Raw genomic sequence first — 23,513 nt, forward strand, 5'->3', positions numbered from 1 at the left:
ATGGCCATAAAGGAACTGACAGTAATTGTGGTGTTTTCTTGGATTGTCTGTACTACTGGAATTATCTCATCAACAGGTATATTATAAATTATATTTGAATTAAATTCAATATCAATACATTTATTTGAGTTTATTCATTTCAAACCATTATTTTAGTGTTTTGTTCATATTTCTTTAATGTTTTTACACTGTTGCGCTGATTTATTTATTCATTTGGGAGACACTTCTGATCATAATACAGTAAACAGCTTTTCTCATACATAATTACATCTTTATTTACTCACATATTTTGAGATCAGATTCACTTTTTTAGTTATTGATTCCATCAATGACTAAACAATTATTAACTTTCTCTTAGGTTTCTTATTATCACGGCTATGGTTACAGGAAGGCAGGTGAAAACAAAGATTCTAGTTCCAAAACAAAGGTTTAATGATAACAATCCAAATGACAGGCAAACAGGCAGCAACACACATTTAACTTAGACGAGACTGAACAGAAACTGAATGTAAAGGTACAACTTAAGTAGTGAACATAATGAGGATAATTACTAACACACATATGAACTAATAATGATGGTAAATAAGGAGACAGATGAGTGGCGGAAATCTGAACAAAGAAACGTGACAAATGAAAACAAACTGAAGGTCCATGAAACTGAAACTAAACAGAATAGAACATGACACTTATACAATAAAACTTTTTCATTATGATGGAAATACAGTATTAAAGTCAGATATCATTTTTTATAGATAAAGTTGCACAGCTTTTCAGAAAAGAGAAAGACCTTCTGGAAAGCTTTAGTCTCTACATCGATGCTGAAGAAAAGAATGTAGAGAGAATGAAGAGGTGAAAACACTTTCATTATTCCCTATAAAGCAGTAAAGCATTTTTTAAATTATAATATTTAGTTGTGAATATTTAGCAAACTTGCATTATGTGTTTTTAGATCAAGACATGCTATTTTATTGTTATGTTATATTATTTAGACCAAGACATGTTATTAAATATTTATTTAACCCTACAACTTTTGATGAACTTCAATCCAGTGCTCTTCTGGCTCTTCAACTACTCACATACTTTGATCCTGAGAACCCTGAGAAAACTACGAGAGACCCTGTGGCAGCTTACAAACTCGTCAGCCGAGTGAGAAGAGAATGGTTGACTATTGACAAATACACTCAATGGAGCTTTTATGAGAGTGAGAGCTTATTTAATTCTTTGACTGAAATATGTAAACATGTATTATCATAATTTATTAATAAAAATAAAAATCTGGAGATAAATGGTGATAAAAGCTTCCAAGCAGTATTATTAAACGTTGTTTATGGACCTGTTCTTGTGTTTGAAAATCTTGTAGAGTATCAGAAACTGGCATTAGAGATCCCACAGCTGCAGGACTTGGATGGTGCAGCTTTAGAACTGATCAGACTGCAAGAGTTCTACAAACTCTACCCACACAACATCACAAAGGGTGAAATGTCTGCACCAATGCAGTTCCCTTTTTTTTCCCCTTTCAAAATAAGTTCCAATCTGATTGATGCTTTCATTTTACATTTCACAGAAAAATCTCTAGATGCAGATGAAGCCTACCATATAGGATTTGTCGCTTATTATGAGGACAAATTCCAGCATGCCTTTCTCTGGTTTCTGTACAGTCTGGACAGATTAACAGAATACTCAACCACTACTAAAAAACAGTTGCTCTATTCCCTTAGTTCCTCAGCCTATCATTTTGGCAGCCTACCTGTGGCAATCTACTTCAGCCAAGAGCTTCTAAATCTGGGTGAGGTCATGGTGACATGGAATTTAATACTATTATTTTTATATGTGAGGTTGCAGGATTAAAGAAGTAAACTTTTATATAACCTTCTTTTCCTCAGATCCAACTAACGACGAAATCAAAGCTGACCTGAGCTTTTATAAAAGCCTTCTCTTACAGAGAAATTCAAATACTGACATATTCACACTGAACACAAAGTCAAACAACCCCTATGAGGCACTGTGCAGAGGAGAAGTTGACGAGAGGGCAAGTGCTCTAATGAACATTTAAATCATTATTTGACATGAAATTACAAACTGTCAGTGTGAAGCTTTGTGTGTTGATTGTAAGTCAATTATATTTTATAAAATCAGACCTCCAAGAGGCAGAGGGCGCTGTCCTGTAGGTACAGCACAGGTGGAGGAAACCCCAGACTGATGTACGCACCAGTGAAAGAGGAAGTGGAGTGGGACGAACCTCTCATCATCAGATATCATGACATTATATCAGACAGAGAGATAGAGATCCTGAAGAACATCTCCAGACCTCAAGTGAATATAACATGTACATGTACACACACAAAACATTTAATTACTGCTATAATTGTCAACATAATTAATGTATAATTTCAGGTTGATACTGTTGATGATGTTTTATTGTGCTATTCAATGGGCAAAAGTATGTGTACATTCCATGATCAGGTTTGGCCCCTTAGTTGTAGTCAAATCTATGGCATATTATGACTAGTTGTCTCAAATGTTAATAAATATAACATTTTTAAGAATGCTCTTGATCCAGACTGTTCAAAGCATTTACTGAGTGTGTTGTTTGGGTACCCACATACTTTTGGCCATAATGTGAATACTTATTTATATTTAATATTTCATTTCTTGTAACCTAGCTTTCTAGGTCTCAGACCGGAAAGGGCACAATCTCAGACATCCGTACTTCTCAAAGGTGATAATTTCATCACTGAAGGACCATCATCCAAAAATGAAAATGTGTATTGTTAGTTTTTACAATTAACTAATGTTAACAAATTGAAAAGTGTAACTAAAAAAAAAACTTTTCTTTGTTTTCAGTGTTTTTCTAAAAGAGGATTACACTGTTGCTTGCATCAGTCAGAGGATTGCAGACGTCACAGGACTCTCCATGGAATCAGCTGAACCTCTACATGTAGGTTACAGTAATAAAGAAATCATCTGTTCATACACAGGCAGCTGTCTAGTTTAATAAAGTTTTGCAATTAATGTCTTGCAGCTAGCTTGGTCACCTTATTATATTCGTTATGTTATACATTCACCTTATTATATTTGTTTTATATTTGCGCTTCAATAGAAAAAAACGTTTTCTCCTATGAAATATGAGTGGTGTAATCATTTTCCAGGTTCAGAATTACGGGATTGGTGGCAGATATGAACCACATTATGATGCATGGGTAAGATCACTATGCTAAAATACAGTCATGACATCAGTTTGTATGCCAACCCTGAATTCGACATGTGTTCCCTCAGGAATTTCTATGTGGTTTTGGATTTCTGAGTTAAATAAGGTCTGATAATTACATGAAAAAAAGACTTTCCCATTGCCCCTGATCCTTTTTTTTGAAAACTCATGTGTTTCACTTCACAGATTTTTTTTGGCGATGAATCAACATTTCAATACTTAATGTAATGTTTAGCCTATATATCCATGCTTCATTAACATCACAATATGTACCTGTGTAGCCAGGTGTTCCAATGTGTTCCAGTGCTGTGTCAAATTCTGACCTCCTGCCAAACTCCTATTCCCTTTCTTGAGGTCATCTCTAAAGCCCAATCCCACACATAAACCTACTTCCACATTTAACAGTAATCATACTAGCACTGGCAAACAGAGTTCAGTACAACAGTTAGTCTTGTTCGACTTCTGTTGTCGGTTATCTGTTGTCTGTGTGAAACTGATGTTGTAGAACAAAATGTGCAAGTCTTTCTCCTCAAGTGATGTGGTCCTTAACTCAAATAGATCCCATGGCTCAAAATGCTTATTCACTTGTAGGACTTCAAGCTCTTGCTGACAGAATAGAGCTGTTTAGTTTGATCACACACTGACTAATTGAATCATTCCAAGCTAACTTAAAAATATTTGATCCCACAGGATAATGAGAATGAAAGGATTGCTACATTCTTAATTTATGTAAGTGTTGCCCTGTTCATTAGCTCAAATGGCAATGTCAACATTGTAGGCCTACATATACATTTCTATTTATATTCATATTACCAGAGTTGTACAATGAGCAATAAGTGATGTTCTGTTGCTGTAGATGAGTGATGTGGAGATAGGGGGCGCCACTGTGTTCCCTAAAGTTGGAGTTGCATTGCAGCCAGAAAAGGTAAATGCTTAATACATGAATAATTAGTAAAGGGTTTCCTCCACAAGTCAAATTCATGCATCTGTTCTCTGCTGCTTAAGGGTTCAGCTGTGTTTTGGTACAACCTCCACAAGAATGGTACACTGGATTTGAAAACGCTGCATGCTGGATGCCCTGTGTTAATGGGTAACAAATGGGGTAGGTTAACTGACATGGATTACTCTTTTATGGTGTTTATCATCTATAATGTATAAATAAATCTATGTTAATATGACTATATTTCATTTCAGTTTTAAGTAACATTGAGCTGTATGTTTTTTTCTTTTTTTCTTTTCAGTGGCTAATAAATGGTTCCATGAGTATGGACAGGTGTTCAGGAGACCTTGTTCTTTGTCAGACAGGGAGTGAAAAACAGTGTAACCATGTAGACACTATATGAAGTATCTGTATTATAGAAGGACTTGTTATATTTATTATGTATCTTGAGTTTTTATAATGTAATAAATCATCTGATCCTAGGTGAAGAGGAAATAAAGTTAAATTTAGTTTTTTTTAGACACATAATATATTAAAATTATACTATATTAAGTGCATATTAAATGTATTAGACGTCTGAAACTGGATTATCTTCAGTACAACCTCACGTCACATGCAGAGAACAGGAGTGTCAATATACCTTGACTCTCACAGCAACACACACCATATACTAATGATCATAATTTTACAAGAATTTAAACATTGTAACTATTACGAATAAATTAATCCTAAGGATTCAATTGTCAGTTGCTCTCTTCAGTTGGTTTAATATTATCGATTACCTTTTGGTTGGTTGTTATGGCAAACTGTAATTGTCATATCAATACATGTTAGTCGCATTTATTAAATGCTGTTTATTTATCTATGAAATAACAGTTCTGTTCGTGACTTGTGCTGCTAACTCTTTTCAGAGAATTGCATAATGTTAAACAAAACTCTTAAAAGAAATGGTTCTATCATCTGCTTCATGGAACCCCAAAATGGTTCTATATAGAACCTCAAGGAACCATTTGTTTTTAGAGTGAAGACTACACTTTAAAACCTTAAAATGAACATTTCTGTAATTGTTTAACCATTTTGTAATATATAGTTTGTTTGCTGTGTGACACGGAAGGCGTTGCAGTGACTGACAATACAACCATAAGATACACCAAAATTTTAACCCAAACTGACTGGGTTTCTAGAGAGCAAAGGTTTTGTGAAAAAAGTGGAAGACTTAAACACAAAGTGTGTAAAATAAACTGTAAAAAGGATTTGATGATCACTAGTAAAAGTATTTTATTCTGTGTTGTCATCATTCAGGTTGGATTTTAGCTTTAATGTACGTTTTTTTTTAAAACAAAGCAGCTGATATTGCCATAGAAACTAGTGGACTGCCGACTCGTTTTCACCCCAAAATGGCGGAAACGCAGGCGCCGCTGCTGGGCGCCGGTGTTGCAATAGAACGTTCTAGTAAGTGTTGCTTCTTGTTAGTGTATATTCTTTGAAGTAGGGCTACATATCAAAAAAGTTACATGCGTCTGTTCGCTTGGGTGCGTGCGGCAAAAGTGATATCATCGCAGCGTTGGCGGAAGTGTGCGTTCAGTGCGCGCGAACTATAGGTGCGTTCACGCGGCCTCGTAATTCCTGTAGTTACAAGATTCTAGCTTGTAAAAAGCGTTCACGTCCTCGTAGAGCTCGTAATTACAGCTTGTAAGCTGGGAGTTTTCTGAAAGCTCCCAGATGTACCACGTGGCCGCTGTACCACCTGACCGCTGTAGATTGATTTATTAGGCGTTGATAGTGGTGCCATGGAAACGCATAATTCTTTAGAACTTCCGCATTAATATAAGCCAGCTCGAAGACTTCCGGTGAGATGTCATTTGCTGGTGTGTTGAGCATCATAGTGTAATACTTAGTTTATAATCAGAATATAGTCACTTAAATAGTCAAGCATAGCATTAATTTAGTTATTCAAACGTAAGACAGCTTAGAAAATAAATAAATAAAGACATACCTCAATGTTCCTCCTCGGCTAAATTCAATTCGACCATTAGTTTTCACACTTTTATGTGAAAAAAAGCTTCAAAAATTAAATATTTATTGTGCACTTTAGTTAGATTAATTGAATAAAATGTGTGTTTTCACAAGTGTGCTGAAATCATTGATCTTGCGCTGCTCTGACTGACATCTGCTGTGATTACAAAGGGAGAGCACGGTGCTCTCTTTCTGTGTAATTAATTCACAATAAAAGTTATTGGTTTTCATAAGATTTTGTAAGTATTTCATACTTCACATTGACAAAATGTTTTTTCAAACCTAGTTATTTTATAATGTTTAATATTTAGTCAAAAACGAAGTGAAAAACGTTTAGAGGAAATGGCTGATATGTGCGCAAATAAATACTACTTTGCCGCCACCTGCTGGTTAAAGTGCTAATTACTGTCTTTTTTATTTTAAAATAAGTGTTTTTATCAAATGTTAAATTTCCTACATTTTTAAACGTTCGGTTTTACAATGGGGACAATCTCAGAAGGATGAACAAATTATGTTTGTGGTCATCGCATTAAAAATAACATTTAAAGTCCTGGGGAAAAAATGTGTGTGTGTGTGTGTGTGTGTCTAATTACAGACACAGCATTTTTAAACAGTCCCAATAGCTTCGTCTTTATTGCAATCAATAAAACTGGTTTATTGGCAAATTGGTAAATGTAATAACTGCATTAAAATATAAATACAACATTAAAAGTCAACCATAGATGGTTTTGTGTCGATGTACAACGACTACAGAATGAACAGCTAACAGTTCACCGGAAGTGCCCGAGCTGGCTTAACGACAACCAGGAAGTAACCCGTGCATATCATTCCTGGGCTGCGTTCCAGTTCAGTTTTTAAATGCCCTTCCCTCGCTAACTTCACTCGGTCTCGTTGACTCGGATGTACGTCATTGCTACGTTGCACGAGTGCCCACTTCTGGCGGAACCTTTGTATGGGCTGAACTGGAACGTCCTAAGCCCTTGATCACTTGGAATCCGCAATGGAGCTGATTTATTATTTATTTTTTCCCCTTACAAAATTGTTTAATAAAGCATCCTATATGTATATATGTGTGTTTTAAATGTTTAAAACATAATTAATATATCATAGAGTTGTTTGTGGTGGGGTAAATTTAAACGCGATATGCGGTGACGTCACAATCGTGTTGCATTGTGGGTTATGGAGCTGCCTGAAGTGTACATATGAAGTAGACTCGCTCCCTCGGTCAAAATCGAGGGAGCGAGGGTCTGTCCATATAAACTTCCCTCGTCCACTTCACGAAGTGGAACGCACTTCAAAATGGCGGCAGGGATTCCCCCGAGGGGAAGTGTTTAGGGAAGTTCGCGAGTGTGTGTCTAAAACCGAACTGGAACGCAGCCCCAGTCCAAGGACCAAAAGGACGTGAACAGCTCCGAATATAACGTCACGTGCAGGGGCGTAAATCGCGGGGGGGGGGGACGGGGGGGACATGACCCCCCCTATCTGAGTGCTGTCCCCCCCAAAAAATATAATTAAATACCACTCTAAATATTGTAAATAAATGATATATTTTTAAAATATTTGTGTAAGAAGTAAAGCAATACAAACGCAAACAGGCGTTTTAAGTTTAGAAACATTTTGAGTCACCTCTCCCTTGCCTCACAGTGGTTTGGTCCACCGCGCACGTCACACTTGTGCGTGTAGAAATCCGGCGGCGCCGGCGGGAGAGAAGACAGACGGTAGTTGAGAGGAGCTCTAGTAAGTAGCCTGTTAAGGCTATTTTATTCAAAAACATCGGATGAAGTGGTTATTTTTGCTTTAATGCTGACGACGCCGAGTAATTAGTCATGACAAAAAAAGCAAGATGATAACATGATTTTTTTTTTCCCATGAGTCCGCTATTTTAGCAATTATAATGTTACCTAGCGTGTTTGGTAGCTTGTTTACAATAGCTTGTTGGATACTATGTCACCCACACCAACAACAATTAACAGTGTGATAAGAATATGTGAACTGTAATAAGGCTAGAAGATTTACTGTTGTGTGTTGGGGTTTGCTCAAAGTATATTCATCGTATTTTGGTGACTTGGTTGTAAAAAACTTCAAAAATATTCAAATAAATAAATGATTTTGAATATTTTGGTCAATTTAGTAAGTTTTTTTTTTATTGAACCAAAGAGTAACATTGAGCATAATGGCAGTCTACATGCTACACTAATAATAGTAGTAAGGTTTTCTTCTGTGTAACATTACATATATCCAGGGGTTAAATTGGGATTTCTTATGTGGGGGGGCTCTGTGGTTTCAGGCTTTCGAGGAGTGCACATGAGTATGCAAAGCCTACAAAATCTTATCAATTGACAAACTAAAAATAAGTCGACAGCCCTCTGCTATGAACACTAAAATGCAGATCAAAATCATTCTAGGTGTTGGCAGTGTGCAAAGCTACATCTGATAACAAAATCTTTCTGTAGGCCTAAAGGAGAGCATATCAATACAAAATACAGGGTAAGTAAAGTAAGTAAATTGGTCACTTGTCCGACCAAAAAAGTTGTCTGGAAAAAATTGGATGTTTTTTTTGGTGTAAATATAATTTATTCTGAAGCTATATTCTCAACAGTGTTCCGTCAGCTTTTGCATATTTATATCTGCATATTTGTGATATTTACTCCAAGGGCATTTTTTCCCCTAATCTTATTTCATTTTTTTTTTTTTTTACATTTGATCAATAAATTCAATAAGAAAAATAAAGCAGGACTGTTATGAATCAAATTAAATAATTTACACTGAAAAATTACAACTGCATTAAATAATGTTATGATATTCTTTAAATATTTTTGAATATACAAATAAGAAATGTTGGGAAAATTTAAACATGAACTGGCAGTAGGTGGCGGCAAGTGACTGTCCTAGTCATTCATTCAAACGATTTGTTCAAATGGCTGATTCATTCAAGAATGAGGCAGGTGTTTTGGAATAGGCTATTACTGAATCTTTGACTCAACCGATTCGTTCAAAAACGCTGAATCATTCATTAATAAAATATTTATTATTAAATATTTATATTATCCATTATCAATCGCCACTTACACTAAATGTAATAGAATCATGCTTGCGTTTTGGTGATTCCCTAACTATTTTTGTTATTGATGTTTTAATCAGGACAAGTAAAGCTCTCTTTCTCTTGCCCCTTCAAAAAATTAAGAGTTAATGTCGAGCCCTGATAAGCCTATGTGCCGGGGCTCAGCCCTGGACGGCCCCGGCTCAATTTAACCCCTGCATATATCCTTTATAAGTAAAATTGTGGGTGTATTATTTGTGTCCCCTTCAAAAATTGCTCTTGAGAAATTTTATGTTTATTGTCCCCCCCTACTGTCCGACGAAATTTACGCCCCTGGTCACGTGTTGTCATTTCAAGATTCAGGTAAATACGAGGTGACGTGAATGCAGCTTATGAGCAGGCGGCGGAGAGGCACGTCTAAAGGGAAGGGACCGTGTGAAAAGTGCAAAACCCCAAACCCTTTTGCTCATTTTATAATATCAAAAATACAAATACTCAATAACTGTTCCAAATTCACTTAACACATTATTATTCTACTGCTGGTTATATACTACAACACTTAGTTTGGCAAGTAGCACCTTTACACAAATGATGTTGGTACGCAGCTTACATACAACAGTTTTTACATGATAATTGATTACTGAATATGATGCATTACAATTTATTTAATATTTTTACTAATAACAGTGAAGTTATTGATTTTGTTTCATAATAAATAATCATAAAAGGTTTTTTATCAAAGTGTTCCAGTACAACCAGCAGGAGAGCAGTGATGTATGAACACACTATTGGTGACGGTACAGTGTGTTACAGTGAAGTTATTGAGTATTTTTCATAATATAAAATGAGCAAAAGGGTTTCGGGTTTTGCACTTGCACATTTGAGAAAAATTGGGTTGTTGTAGCTTGTTGTCTTAGTTACTGATTGGAAATAGCTGCATTTGTGTTTTAACAACGTTTAGCTCACAAGTTATTGATCCGGGAATCTGTAAATATATTGGCAACTTTACTGAACTCCTTGACTTATAAGCACTGACCAAATTTCTTTATATTTGAGTCCAACAAACTCTATGAGCCGCGCATTATTTGTGTGCATTATTAACGTATGTAGCTGACTGAAACACTACTGCCAGCCAGCAGGACATTATTTGTTTGTACAAGCTCGCAGCAAGGGAACGATAATATCTTTGCGTGGGAACACAAAAGTTTTGCGAGACAATGCAAAGTTTCTCGGGGGAATGCAAAAGTTTTGCGAAGGAACGCAAAAGATTTGAAAAAAACAACAAAAAAAAACATTTCCTCCCATCCCAATTTTTTTTTCACCACCATGTCCCTTCAGGGGCTCCATACATTTGAACTACTTTTGATACCACATTTGAAATTTTCGCAATAAATCAATTATTGTGATTATGCTTGTTTGTCTGTTATTCTTTTATTTATAACAGTATGTAGTTTTAAGAAATGGTTATGGTTTAGGGGTAGGATTAGCTCAAATCTTTGTTTTAATGTTATATTTTTACTAAAATTTTAATTTTCCTACACATTTCTGTCCATTATGTTTTATTCTTAAAACATTCTGTATAAAATGGGTATGCCTATGTTTAGGTTCAGGATGGGGTTATCTACAAAATGATACAAATTATACACATAGACTCATAAATATTTTATGTTTTTTCGCTGTAAAAACGTAAGTATTTTTACGTTTTAGTGCTATAAATACATCAATATTGTACATTTCAGCACCTTTCTAAGTGTACAAAAATGTACGTTTTGTATCTTTGAAAGTTACGTATTTATACGTATTAACAAGGAGACCAGGTTGAAACATCTTACCAAGAAATTTCAGTAGACAAAATGAGGTATGGAAAATCATTAGCAATCTAGCTTTATAAAGTGGATGCCATTAGAAACACAGTAAGTCTATCCCCCACAGCCTCGGTTTCATACCCATCATGCCGCTGCTCTAAATAAGGTCTATTAGCCCATAGTTTTCAGATGCATTGGTTAGTTCTTGTCTATGCTATGTTGGTTTGCTGCAATTTGTTATATTTTTCTAAGACTTTGTACTCCTGTTTTTAATTTGTTAATAAAAATCCCTGCTGTGATTAGATCCTGCCTCTACGCTTCCTTGTTGACACAGAGCTCACTCATGTAAAGTTTTGCTTTTGTTTTGGTTTTTGAGATACTGAAGATCTGATAATGGCTGTAAAGGAACTGAGAGTATTCATTGTGTGTATTTGGACTGTCTATTCTGCTGCTGGGCATGAATTCTTCTCATCAACTGGTTATTATTTCAGTTCAATATCAATTGGTTATATTTTAAATATAGCTTTTTTATTCTTAATAATTTAATGTTATATTGTTTTGTCCATATTTCCAAATTTTTGTCATATCAAGTTAATTGTATATTTTCAACATTTTACAATAAAGTCTCATTTGTTAACATTACTTAATCTAACATGAACTAATAATGAGCAATATTTAGCAATCTTTGTTAATGTTAGTAAAAATATAGTTGTTCATTGTTCATATTAGTTCACAGTGCATTAACTAAATACAACTTTTATTTCAATAATGTGCTAGTAAATGTTGAAATTAACATGAACTAAGATTAATAAATGCTGTAGATGCTGTTCATTATTAGTTCATGTTAATTAAAGTACTTAACTAATGTTAACTAATGAAACCTTATTGGAAAGTTTTACTGTTTTCATTTGTCCGAAATGAACAATGCCACAGTTTTTGCCATACTTTCAACACTGATGCACTCATACATAACATTATAGTTGTTACATACTGCTTGGAGACACAAAGGTTGAGGATCCAAATGCAGCATTTATTGAAGGGTAATCCAAATACATAGCCCAATAAACAGGCTAGAGGTCATAAACACAGGGTAAAAAGTCCAACACAAAACGCCATGCAGTGAGTTCTGGGAAATGTAGTTCATGATAGATAGATAGATAGATAGATAGATAGATAGATAGATAGATAGATAGATAGATAGATAGACCCTTTATTGTCCCCCAAGGGAAATTTGCTTTCACAGACTCTGTCAATACACAAAAATAAGGACAATAATAACAATATACAAAAAGACAACGCATGCAGGATCTGTTCAGGTTACAAATTGTTTAAAGCAGCAATGGCAGAAGGGACAAAGCTTTTACTGAAGCGTGTCCGCCTCCACCTTAAAGTTCTGTATCTGCGGCCTGAGGGCAGCAGAGAAAAGTAAATGTGGAGAGGGTGGTCCAAGTCTCTACTGACTGTCCGAGCCATGCGTGTAACAGCTTTGCTGTTAAGAAGAGAGAGATCCGTAATGGGTAAACTGATAATTTTGGATGCTGTGCATGTGACCTTAATGAGCTTATTTCTATTAGTGATGGAAAGCATGTTGAAGTAACAAGGGGAACAGTAGAGGAGGATGGGTTGGATGATGCTAGTATACAACAATAACAGAAGATGTGGGGTGACAGAAAGGGCATGAAGCCTGCGAAGAATATGGAGTCTCTGTTGGGAACGTTTATATATATGTCTGACATGTTGTTCAAAGTTGAGTGATATGGCAATGGATTAGGGAGGAGTGCCATGTAGAGGATATCAAGGGCACTCCAGCTGGTGATCGTGACAATAGTTACTCTCTTTCACTTTTTAATTCCATTATTGACTAAACAATATTAACTCTCTCTTTGGCTTCTTACCTATAAACCTTTTCATTATAATTCAAATGATGTTAAAATTAATTAATACATAAATTAAAATTCCTTTTGACAATTAAGTGCAGATTGTTTTATAGATCAAATTGCACAGCTATATGGGAAGATGAAAGACCTTCTGAAGGTCTTCAGCCGGTGCATTGATGCTAAGAATGTAGCGACAACGAAGAGGTAAAAACACATGCATTATTCCCTATACCATTGAACTGCAAGATTAACGTGTTATTATTATTATTAAAAAGCATTCAATTTTGGAATGGATGTTTAACAATAGTTTTAGATCAAGGATTATGTTATTGAATACATTACAACTTTTGATGAACCCTTGTTTTCAATCCAGTGTTCTTCTGAATCTTCTGCTTTCATACTCTGACTCTGAGAACCCTGAGGAAGCCATGAGAAACCCTGTGGCAGCTTACAGACTCCTCAGACAACTGAGAAATGATTTGATATTTATTGAAGAACACATTAAGCCAAATCTTTATCAGTGTAAAGAGTATCATGACGACTTGGACGCAAAGCTCCCAGAGATCCCACAGCTGGAGGACTTGGATGGTGCAGCTTCAGGACTGATCAGACTGCAAGAAATCTACAAACTCCACCCAGAAGACATCACAAAGGGTAAACTGTCCTGCAGTTTTGCACCAATGCAAATTCACTGAGAGAGTTTCACTTTTTCTATCTGATTGATCCTTCCATTTCACATTTCACAGAAACATCTCTAAATGCAGATGAAGCCTACCATGTGGGGTTGGTCGCTTATGATGAGCATAAATTCCAGCATGCCTTTCTGTGGTTTCTGTACAGTCTGGACAGATTAACAGAATACTCAACCACTACTGAGGAAGAGTTGCTCCGTTACCTTATTTCATCAGCCTATCATTTTGGCAGCCTACCTGTGGCAATCTACTTCAGCCAAGAGCTTCTAAATCTGGGTGAGGTCATGGTGTCCTGAATTGAATAGCCTACTAATATTTTGATATTTTAGGTTGGCAGAGAATTTTGCTAAATTGTTGTGATTAAAGTCATAAACATCTTTGCCTCAGATCCAAGTAATGATGAAGTCAGAGTTCAGCTGAACTGGCTTCTTCACTTACAGAGCAACCCTGACATATTCACACTGAACACAGAGTCAAGTAACTATGAGACACTGTGCAGAGGAGAGGTTGATGAGAGGACAAGTACGGTGTTTAAAATTTAAATCATTATTTGACATGAAATTACAAACGGTCAATGTGAAGCTTTGTGTGTTGATTGTAAGTCATTTATATTTTATAAAATCAGACCTCCAAGAGGCAGAGGGTGCTGTCCTGTAGGTACAGCACAGGTGGAGGAAACCCCAGACTGATGTACGCACCAGTGAAAGAGGAAGTGGAGTGGGACGAACCTCTCATCATCAGATATCATGGCATTATATCAGACAGAGAGATAGAGATCCTGAAGAATATCTCCAGACCTCAAGTGAATATATAAAACACATACACACACACAAAAATATTTAATTGCTGTTATAATTGTCAATATAATCTAATTTCTGGTTGATACCATTGATGATGTTTTATTGTGCAATTCAATGGGGAAAAGTATGTCTATACTTACATGTTTATTCCATTAAAATGATCAGGTTTGGCCCCTTAGTTGTAGTCAAATCTATGGCATATAATGACTAGAGAATTGTGTCTCAAATGTTCATAAATACTTTGGGAATGCTGTCGGGCCAGACTGTTCAAAGCATTTACTATACGTGTGTGTTGTTTGGGTACCCACATACATTTGGCTGTGTATATTTATTTATATTTAATGTTTTATTTCTTGTGGCCTAGATTTCTAGGTCTCAGGTTGGAAAGGGCACAGTCTCAGACTTACGTACTTCTCAAAGGTGATAATTTAATCATTGAAGGATCATCCAAAAATGAAATGAAAATTCTGTCATCATCTGACAATGACTCTGTCATTGTCAGATGATGACAATCATTGACAGATGATGTCAATCATTGTCTGAATGACTGAATTGTTTCTTTAACAGGGTGTTTAGTAGCAATATATATACACTGCTCAAAAAATGTAAAGGAACACTTTGAAAACACATCAGATCTCAATGGAGAAAAATATCATGCTGGATATCTATACTGATATGGACTGGGTAATGGTGTTAAGGAATGCCATATTGTTTGATGGAAATGAAAATTATCAACATACAGTGGACTGAATTCAAAGACACCCTGAAAATCAGAGTGAAAAAGTAATTCAACAGACTAGTCAGTTTTGCTGAAATTTCATTGCAGCAACTCAAAATGGTACACAGTAGTCGGATGGACTGAAACAATGTCCCAGAGGTGTTCTATTGGATTTAGGTCAGTCGAGTGTGGGAGCCATTCAATGGTATCAATTCCTTCATCTTCCAGGAACTGCCTGCCTCTCGCCACATGAGGCCGGGCATTTTCGTGCACCAGGAGGAACCCAGGACCCACTGCACCAGCGTAGGGTTTGTCAACGGGTCCAAGGATTTCATCCCGATACCTAATGGCAGTCAGGGCGCCATTGTCTAGCCTGTAGAGGTCTGTGCATCCCTCCAAGGATATGCCTCCCCAGACCATCACTGACCCACCACCAAGTCAGTCATGCTGAACAATGTTACAAGCAGCATAACATTCTCCACGGCTTCTCCAGACCCTTTCACGTCTGTCACATGTGCTCAGGGTGAACCTGCTCTCATCTGTGAAAAGCACAGGGCGCCAGTGGCAGACCTGCCAATTCTGGTGTTGAATGGCAAATGCCAGTCAAGCTGCATGGTGCCGGGCAGTGAGCACAGGGCCCACTAGAGGACGTCGGGCCCTCAGGCCACCCTCATGAAGTCTGTTTCTGATTATTTGGTCAGAGACATTCACACCAGTGGCCTGCTAGAGGTCATTATATATGCACTGTTATATATCAGTATAACAGTGCATATCCTGTTCCTCCTTGCACAAAGGAGCAGATACCAGTCCTGCTGATGTGTTAAGAACCTTCTACGGCCCTGTCCAGCTCTCCTAAAGTAACTGCCTGTCTCCTGGAATCTCCTCCATGCTCTTGAGACTGTGCTGGGAGACACAGAAAACCTTCTGGCAATGGCACGTATTGATGTGCCATCCTGGAAGAGTTGGACTGCCTGTGTAACCTCTGTAGGGTCCGGGTATCGGCTCATGCTACCAGTAGTGACACTGACTAACTGTCAGAAAAGATGAGTAGGGAAAAAAAAATGTCAGTGGCCTCCACCTGTAAAACCATTCCTGTTTTGGGGGTCATCTCATTGTTGCCCATCTAGTGCACCTGTTGTTAATTTCATTAACACTAAAGCTGCTGAAACTGATTTACAACCCCCTCTGCTACTTAACTAACCAGATCAGTATCCCAGGAATTTAACTGACTTTATGCTATTCTCTGATTAAAAAGTGTTCCTTTAATTTTTTGAGCAGTGAATATTATACAACTTGCATAACCTTTTACATAAATGAATGTTAACCTAGAATAATAAATGCTCTAAAAGTATGTTTGTTAGTTCATTTGCATTTGTTAGTGTACATGGTTAGTTCATGATACTTCCAATTAAGTAATGTTAACAAATTTAACTTTTTATTGTAAAGTGGAACTAAAAAATCTTTTCTTTATTTACAGTGTTTTTCTAGAAGAGAATTACACTGTTGCTCGCATCAATCAGAGGATAGCAGACATCTCGGGACTCTCCATGGAATCAGAGGAATCAGCTGAATCTCTACATGTAGGTCACAGTAAGAAAGAAATCATCTGTTCATACACAGGCAGCTGTCTGGTTTAATAAAGTTTTGCAATAAATGTATTGTTTTTTTCTATGATATATGAGTGGTGTAATCACTTTCCAGGTTCAGAATTACTGGATTGGTGGCAGATATGAACCGCATTATGATGCATGGGTAAGATCACTATGCTAAAATACAGTCATGACATCAGTTTGTATGCCAACCCTGAATTCGACATGTGTGCCCTTGGGAATTTCTATGTGGTTTTGGATTTCTGAGTTAAATAAGGTCTGTGGTAATCATTACTTGAAAAATACTTTCCCATTGCCCCTGATCCTTTTTTTGAAAACTCATGTGTTTCACTTCACAAATAAAATATTCTTTAATTGCAAACGTTTTTTGTTGGCGATGAATCAACATTTCAATACTTATTTTATTAGGGCCCGAGCACCGATGGTGTGAGGACCCTATTGGAATTGCTCAGCCAAAATTTTCTTCTTCTCCAAAATGAATCACATTTTTGAGGGCCTAAACATTCTCAAAAACTCATGAAACTTTGCACACGCGTCAGAAGTGGTGAAAATTTACATCTGATATGGGTTTCAGAATTAGGTGTGGCAAAATGGCTCGATAGTGCCACCTACAAAATTTCAATTAAGCGCCCTTCGTGCTACATTTCACGTACAGTTATGAAATTCGGTAGACAGATGTAACAGCCCAATACCTACAAAAAAGCCCCTGGGTGCAAAGTTTGTAAACCCAACAGGAAGTGAGATATTTTGAATTTTCTCTACAAAATTTTGGCAGTTTTTGCCATTTCCACATGTTGTACTTTAACGAACTCCTCCTAGAGCTTTAATCACATCAACATCATATTTGGTCAGTCTAATCTAAAGGCCTTTGAGATGTTAAATTGCGAAGATCTAGAGTTTTCACTGAAGGGCGTGTCCGTGGCGGCCTTACAAATATCGATGTTTCGCCATGAAACAGGAAGTTGTTGTAACTCGGGCATACAATGTCTTATCTGCCCCAAACTTCACATGTTTTATTAGAGTCCTGACCTGAAGACATCTATATGACAATATTCAGTTACAGTCATAGCGCCACCTGCAGGCAACAGGAAATTACATGTTTTACACTGTGATTAACTCCTCATAGAGATTAAACCAAAAGCACATCATATATGGCCTTTGAGATGTTAAATTGCAAAGATCTTGAGTTTTCGTTGAAGGGCGTGTCCGTGGTGACCGACAAAGTCTGATGTTTCGCCATGTAAGGTGAATCACTTTTTTGAGGGCCGAAACATACTCGAAAACTCATGAAACTTTGCAGATGCGTCAGAAGTGGTGAAAATTTACGTCTGATATGGGTTTCAGAATTAAGTGTGGCAAAATGGCTCGATAGCGCCACCTACAAAATTTCAACGAAGTGCCCCTGACACTACGTTTCACGTACAGTTATGAAATTTGGCACACACATCTAACAGCCCAATACCTAGAAAAAAGTCTCTTGGAGTGAAATCTGAAAACCAACATGAAGTCAGATATTTTGAATTTTCTTTGCAAAATTTGTGCAGTTTTTGCCATTTCCAGATGTTGTACTTTAACGAACCCCTCCTAGAGCTTTAATCAGATCAACATCATATTTGGTCAGTCTTATCTAAAGGCCTTTGTGACATTAAATTGCGAAGATCTAGAGTTTTCACTGAAGGGTGTGGCCGTAGCGGCCTGCCAAATTTCGATGTTTTGCCATGAAACAGGAAGTTGTTGTAACTCAGGCATACGATGTTGGATCTGCCCCAAACTTCACATGATTTATTAGAGTCCTGACCTGAAGACATCTATATGCCAATGTTCAGTTGCAGTCATAGCGCCACCTGCCAGCAACAGGAAATGACATGTTTTACACTGTGATTAACTCCTCAAAGACATTTAATAATAACAACATCATATATGGTCAGTCTAATCTTAAGGCCTTAACGACGTTTAATTGCAAAGATCTTGAGTTTTCGATGAAGGGCGTGTCCGTGCCAGCCTGACAAATTCTGATGTTTCACCATGAATGATGAAGCTGTTGTAACTCAGGCATACAATGTCCAATCTGCTCCAAACTTCACATGTGTGATAAGAGTCCTGGCCTAAAGACATCTATATGACAATATTCAGTAAGACATAGTGCCACCTGCTGGCAACAGGAAGTGGCATGCTGTATACTGTAATTCACTACCACATTCACATTTCATCATGCCACGAAGTACCAAACATGCTAGAAACACCTTAAATCATGCAACACTTGGATGAGTGCTAATGTATGTGAACAACGCCACGAAAGAAACAGGAAGTTTTTGTAACTCTGCTTCAAACTTCACGTTCAAAATTCAGTTACGGTCAAAGCGCCACCTATTGGCAGCAGAAAGTGTGGCATTTCGAAATGACTTTGGCATAATTCTCCTGTAATCATTCGCTTACATGCATGTCGCCCACTGTTCGCTGTTTTCCTAAGGCCAACGGGTGGCGGTGAGCCCGGGTGCGAGGGCCCTTTCATCGCTGCTTGCAGCTTTAATTTTATTTATTTTTGCGCACAAAAAGTATTCTCGTCGCTTCTTAATACATTAAGGTTGCAATTTATGTTGTAGAACAAAAGGTGGAAGCCTTTTTCCTCAAGTGATGTGGTCCTTAACTCAAATAGAACCCATGGCTTGAAAGTGCTATATGTATATTGTATTAACCTTTACAGTGATTTACTATTGTCTATGTGGCAGTAATGTTAAAAATAACTGTGATATACAATAAGACAAAACAAGTGCAATAGACAAAAAAATAAAATAAAATAAAAAAGTTTTCAGCAAGATATCAATGGATAATCACATTACCTGAGTTGATCAATCCTGGCAGCCAGCAAGTGTGTTATTCTTGTAGATGAGACGCAAGTTCTCTGCAGTTGTATTTAAAGCTTATTTTTACATATTTCCTCTTCAGTCAGTGTTGGAATGATGATTCACATGTTTTACAAGTTTTGTGGTATGTGTAGTTGTGTATATGTTGTGCTGTAAGACTGGCAGTATAAGTCTGAAACTGGATTTTTCTTACATGCACAGAACAGGACTGTCAATACACCTCAATTCTCACAGCAACACACAATATACCACCACCAACAACAATCACAATTTTGCAAGAATTTAAAGACTAACTATTATGAATAAATTAAACCTATTTAAGGAGTCAATTGTCAGTTGCTCTTTTCCTAATCAAGTGGTTTAATATTATTTATGACTTTTAGGTTGGTTGTTATACAGCAACTCTATTATGAATTTATACATTGCACTGAATGCCTGTGTTGCTGATTTATCTTTATCATATTTTTAAAAAATTATTCTAATGAATAAAACCACATTATTTATAGTAGCAATGTAAAATACATAAATACAAGCATCTTTATTTAACAATGTTTCAGACAGTTTCTTAAGACTCAAGTTCAGACATACATAACATTTTTAGATGTTGTTTTGTCTCTTTATCTTAACTGTTTAAAATATATAGTGCTCCACTTTCAACCTGCCAATAAGAAGAAAAGATAATAATAACACAGTAGGCTAATAATAAAACTTCTGATTTGTTTGTGGTTTCATCATGGTGTCGGTGCTGTCTCAAGTCGGACAAAAAGGCATGGGCTGCTTCCGAAACTGCCTGCTTATCTACTATATTATATAGTGGGGAAAAAGCAGTTGGCAAGCGAATAAGTATGTCCGAATGAGTATTCATAAAAGAGTAGTCGAGAATTACCTGGGTGATGTACTAATTCTCGTGAGATTCTGACGTCATCTACTTAAAGTGCATGAAAGACTATAGAGTACCTCAGGGACAGGATGACGTGTTTTTGTAGCCAAAACCCGGAAGTGAGTTAGCATTTTAGGACTTCCGGTTTCATCGCCCTAAAGTCTATGGGGTTTTTTTTAATGGGTTTTTGCTAAATTGCCTGAAATAAGGTCTGTGGTTAACAAAGCCTCTAAATATTTTCATGCATCTATGACATAAAACACACCAGTTATAACCCGCAATAGGGACTATTTCCTTTGGCGGGGACTTTAGACATCATCATGGCAAACATACATTTGAACAGCATTTCTCATGAAAAAGTGGATAAGTATTCATACATGGTGCAGATCATAATCAGCGAGCATGTTTTTAAATAAAGTTGTTTTTTAAATAAAGTTTGAGGAAGCTTGGTGGTGGTGACATTGATCCGCGACCATGGTGTGCTGTAGTCCGTTTATAGCCTACTGTTAGCTTTTTATATCTGATGACTTTATTTAGGCTTCAAAATGTATATATGTTGTGTTAACTTGTAAAGATTATCTTGATAGACAAAATGGTCATAACCCTTTGTTAAACATAGAGCTTATTTTTTGCGATTTTCCAAAAGTCTATGGGAAAATTGCATAGGCTTTCTATTGAGGGAACCCGTGCACCGTTAACTTCCAGGATGGCCTACAAAAACGTCATCCCTGAGGTACTCTATATAATAACACAAGACGCGTCACTCATATTATTATGAAAGTAGAAGATCTCAATCTTGCAGTCCCTAGTTTTTTTTTTTTTTTAATCATTTGTCCTTTGTATTTTTTGTACATTGCTTGTCTGTTGTCTGTTTAAGAAATTTTCTATTTTGTACCAGGCCATTTGTGGTAAGTTCTTTTTGTTCAATAAAGCTCTTGCAAAAAAAAGAAAAAAAAAAAAAAGAATGGTAGAAAGTGCAACGCGCAATATGGTGGAATTATGCCGCGTTTCAGGCAACCCGTAACCCGTGTTTTTCCAACCTTTTACCCATGAAAGTGCACTGGAACAGCAGACAAAGCCGTGACTTCCCACCCGTGAACTCGTACTAGATCGATGTACTCCCAGTTACGGGTTCTGACATCACATAGCCCGCGAAAAACAACAATGGCAGCCCCTACGGATGTGGTGTTTATGCAAGTGAACGGTAAAATGAAAGGTATAACCGCTTCTCTTGCCTTATGCGCCGTTTTCTTCCTCTGTTTCCCTCAAATAAGCAAGGAGTAAGCACCTTTGGCGATATATTATTGTTATTATTGTGCATAAGCCCTGTATGGTCTGCCATGTTGGTTTGTTTACACTTTTAAGGAGTTTGGCATGATTTTCCTGGAATGCTACAAAGTTGTGAGTCGTGATTTGAAGTCGTGACTTACGGGCTCAAAAACCTGCCTGGAACGCAGCATAAGTCCCACCTTCTAAATAAGAGCCAATCGCCGATTGGTAAAGCCAATTTCTAACTTATAACAAAAAACAGAACAATGTCTAAACACTGATATGTGACAAGATGAACAGCAAACAAGCTAAAAAAAAAAACATAAAAAAGTTTTTATAAGCTATCGAACAGTAAAAGCCAGCCTTTAAGGAGACAAAGGTGGATACAGGCCATGAGACGTGAAGCATCAGCAGGAAGAATGGGTAAATTTTGGGATCCTGATACTCCATATGCCTCAGTATGCCTACGTGTGCAGTAAACATTTAGTCACTGTTAAGTCAAATATCCAAATGTCAGTTTTATATATTATATTTCACAGGCACGCCGTTGACACGGGGGACAGGGGAATCAGGACTCCCACAGTTTTGAAAAGACAGAAATCGACCCCCGCACTTTTGATAAGCGTTGCTTCAATCAGTCACAATATATCATCTTTTAGTCCCCCCACTTTGAAAAACAGCGCCCCTGATATTTCCTGTCGCCGATTACGTTCCCCTCCAGTGGGCATAGTTCTGAGTCCTTAAATGCTTGTTTTTTGGGTCGACAGCTTATAAAAAACTTCTGGGTTTTTGGTTCTGGGTTTTTTTTAGCTTGTTTGCTGTACACCTTGTCACATAGCAGCTTTTAGACATTGTTCTGTTTTTTGTTTTAAGTCAGAAATGACAAAGAGGCAGCTTCACCCAATACAAAGTCAATAGAGACGGTTGGATTGTTCCCATAGTGACACGGATGTGTGTATGTGAGAATTGTCGTGTACATTCAACACCAGAGCGAGCATCACCGATTACACGGGGGAGCTGCAAGCCTGACTGTATCTGCAGCATCTCGCCTGAGCATAGAGTGTGAGAAGCTGTCGTTTCTAGAGGAGGAGAAAAAAGCTCTTTTTGTGAGGGTGTAAAAGTCTTTATTACATTTTGACCAGAAACAACAACAGAAACATTCTTGTAGTCGCCTGCAACCGCCAAGGGGACTTCGTGAGAACGCCTCGGACGCTTTGCGGTGGGTTCAACGCTCAGCGCTCTCCTCCTCTGCACCCTCCCGTCAGGAACAAGGCTTTTGCTCCGATGAACTAGGAGCAGTCCTGGGACGGCCGCCTTTTTTAAAGCCATGACGTGACTTCAGCGGTCTCTGCCAGGGAGTTTTGGTGTGGGCAGAAGGCTCTGGGTCCGGCGCCGATGGGGGGAAGCTCGCTTCGGCGGCCTGTTCGAAGTAGATGATGATCTACTGTCTGCTGGAGGCGGCGCGGGCACCCGGCATGGGAGGAAGTGACTCATCGCCCTGGAACGCTTTTGTGCTTCAGAGAAGTGCTCTGCGATTACTTCCACAGTGTCCCCAAAGAGGCCGGAGGGAGATAAAGGAGAGTTGAGCAGCGCCCTCCTGTCTGCATCTTTTAACTCGGTAAGTGTCAGCCACAGATGATGGTGGAGCACTACCATGAAGCCCATGCTTCGTCCGATCGCCTTAGCTGTTTTCTTTGTTGCTTTCAGGGCAAAATCAGTCGCAGCGTGCAGGTCCTTAAATGCCTCAGGGTCCGCTTCACCCTCGTCCAGGGTTTTCAGGAGCTGAGCTTGAAA

At 37.5% G+C, this 23,513-nt stretch overlaps 2 protein-coding genes across 2 annotated transcripts; both read left to right on the plus strand.

Annotated features, from left to right (window-relative positions):
* On the plus strand, positions 1-4,659 carry LOC137003646 (prolyl 4-hydroxylase subunit alpha-1-like). The gene is made up of 14 exons (XM_067363859.1): positions 1-76; positions 753-849; positions 1,050-1,201; positions 1,361-1,474; positions 1,565-1,786; positions 1,884-2,029; positions 2,137-2,313; positions 2,664-2,719; positions 2,845-2,938; positions 3,150-3,200; positions 3,899-3,937; positions 4,065-4,133; positions 4,214-4,310; positions 4,450-4,659. The coding sequence occupies exons 1-14, from the start codon at positions 1-3 to the stop codon at positions 4,518-4,520; spliced, it is 1,461 nt and encodes a 486-aa protein (XP_067219960.1). The 3' UTR covers positions 4,521-4,659.
* A 6,740-nt stretch (positions 4,660-11,399) lies between these two features.
* Positions 11,400-22,837, plus strand: LOC137003131 (prolyl 4-hydroxylase subunit alpha-2-like). Its single transcript, XM_067363172.1, has 10 exons — positions 11,400-11,487; positions 13,000-13,090; positions 13,260-13,540; positions 13,633-13,854; positions 13,966-14,105; positions 14,213-14,380; positions 14,743-14,798; positions 16,574-16,676; positions 16,798-16,848; positions 22,709-22,837. The coding sequence occupies exons 1-10, from the start codon at positions 11,403-11,405 to the stop codon at positions 22,835-22,837; spliced, it is 1,326 nt and encodes a 441-aa protein (XP_067219273.1). The 5' UTR covers positions 11,400-11,402.
* Positions 22,838-23,513: the final 676 nt, after the last annotated feature.

This window comes from Chanodichthys erythropterus, chromosome 16, assembly GCF_024489055.1.
Source record: "Chanodichthys erythropterus isolate Z2021 chromosome 16, ASM2448905v1, whole genome shotgun sequence".
Lineage (NCBI taxonomy): Eukaryota > Metazoa > Chordata > Actinopteri > Cypriniformes > Xenocyprididae > Chanodichthys > Chanodichthys erythropterus.

Bases quoted from the DNA above. Each gene is read 5' to 3' on its own strand.
- LOC137003646 (XM_067363859.1), top strand. From the start codon at position 1: ATGGCCATAAAGGAACTGACAGTAATTGTGGTGTTTTCTTGGATTGTC. The intron at 3,201-3,898 runs GTAAGATCACTA...TTGATCCCACAG, and splicing joins AACCACATTATGATGCATGG to GATAATGAGAATGAAAGGAT. The intron at 3,938-4,064 runs GTAAGTGTTGCC...CTGTTGCTGTAG, and splicing joins TTGCTACATTCTTAATTTAT to ATGAGTGATGTGGAGATAGG.
- LOC137003131 (XM_067363172.1), top strand. From the start codon at position 11,403: ATGGCTGTAAAGGAACTGAGAGTATTCATTGTGTGTATTTGGACTGTC. The intron at 14,106-14,212 runs GTGTTTAAAATT...CAGACCTCCAAG, and splicing joins TTGATGAGAGGACAAGTACG to AGGCAGAGGGTGCTGTCCTG. The intron at 16,849-22,708 runs GTAAGATCACTA...ATTCAACACCAG, and splicing joins AACCGCATTATGATGCATGG to AGCGAGCATCACCGATTACA.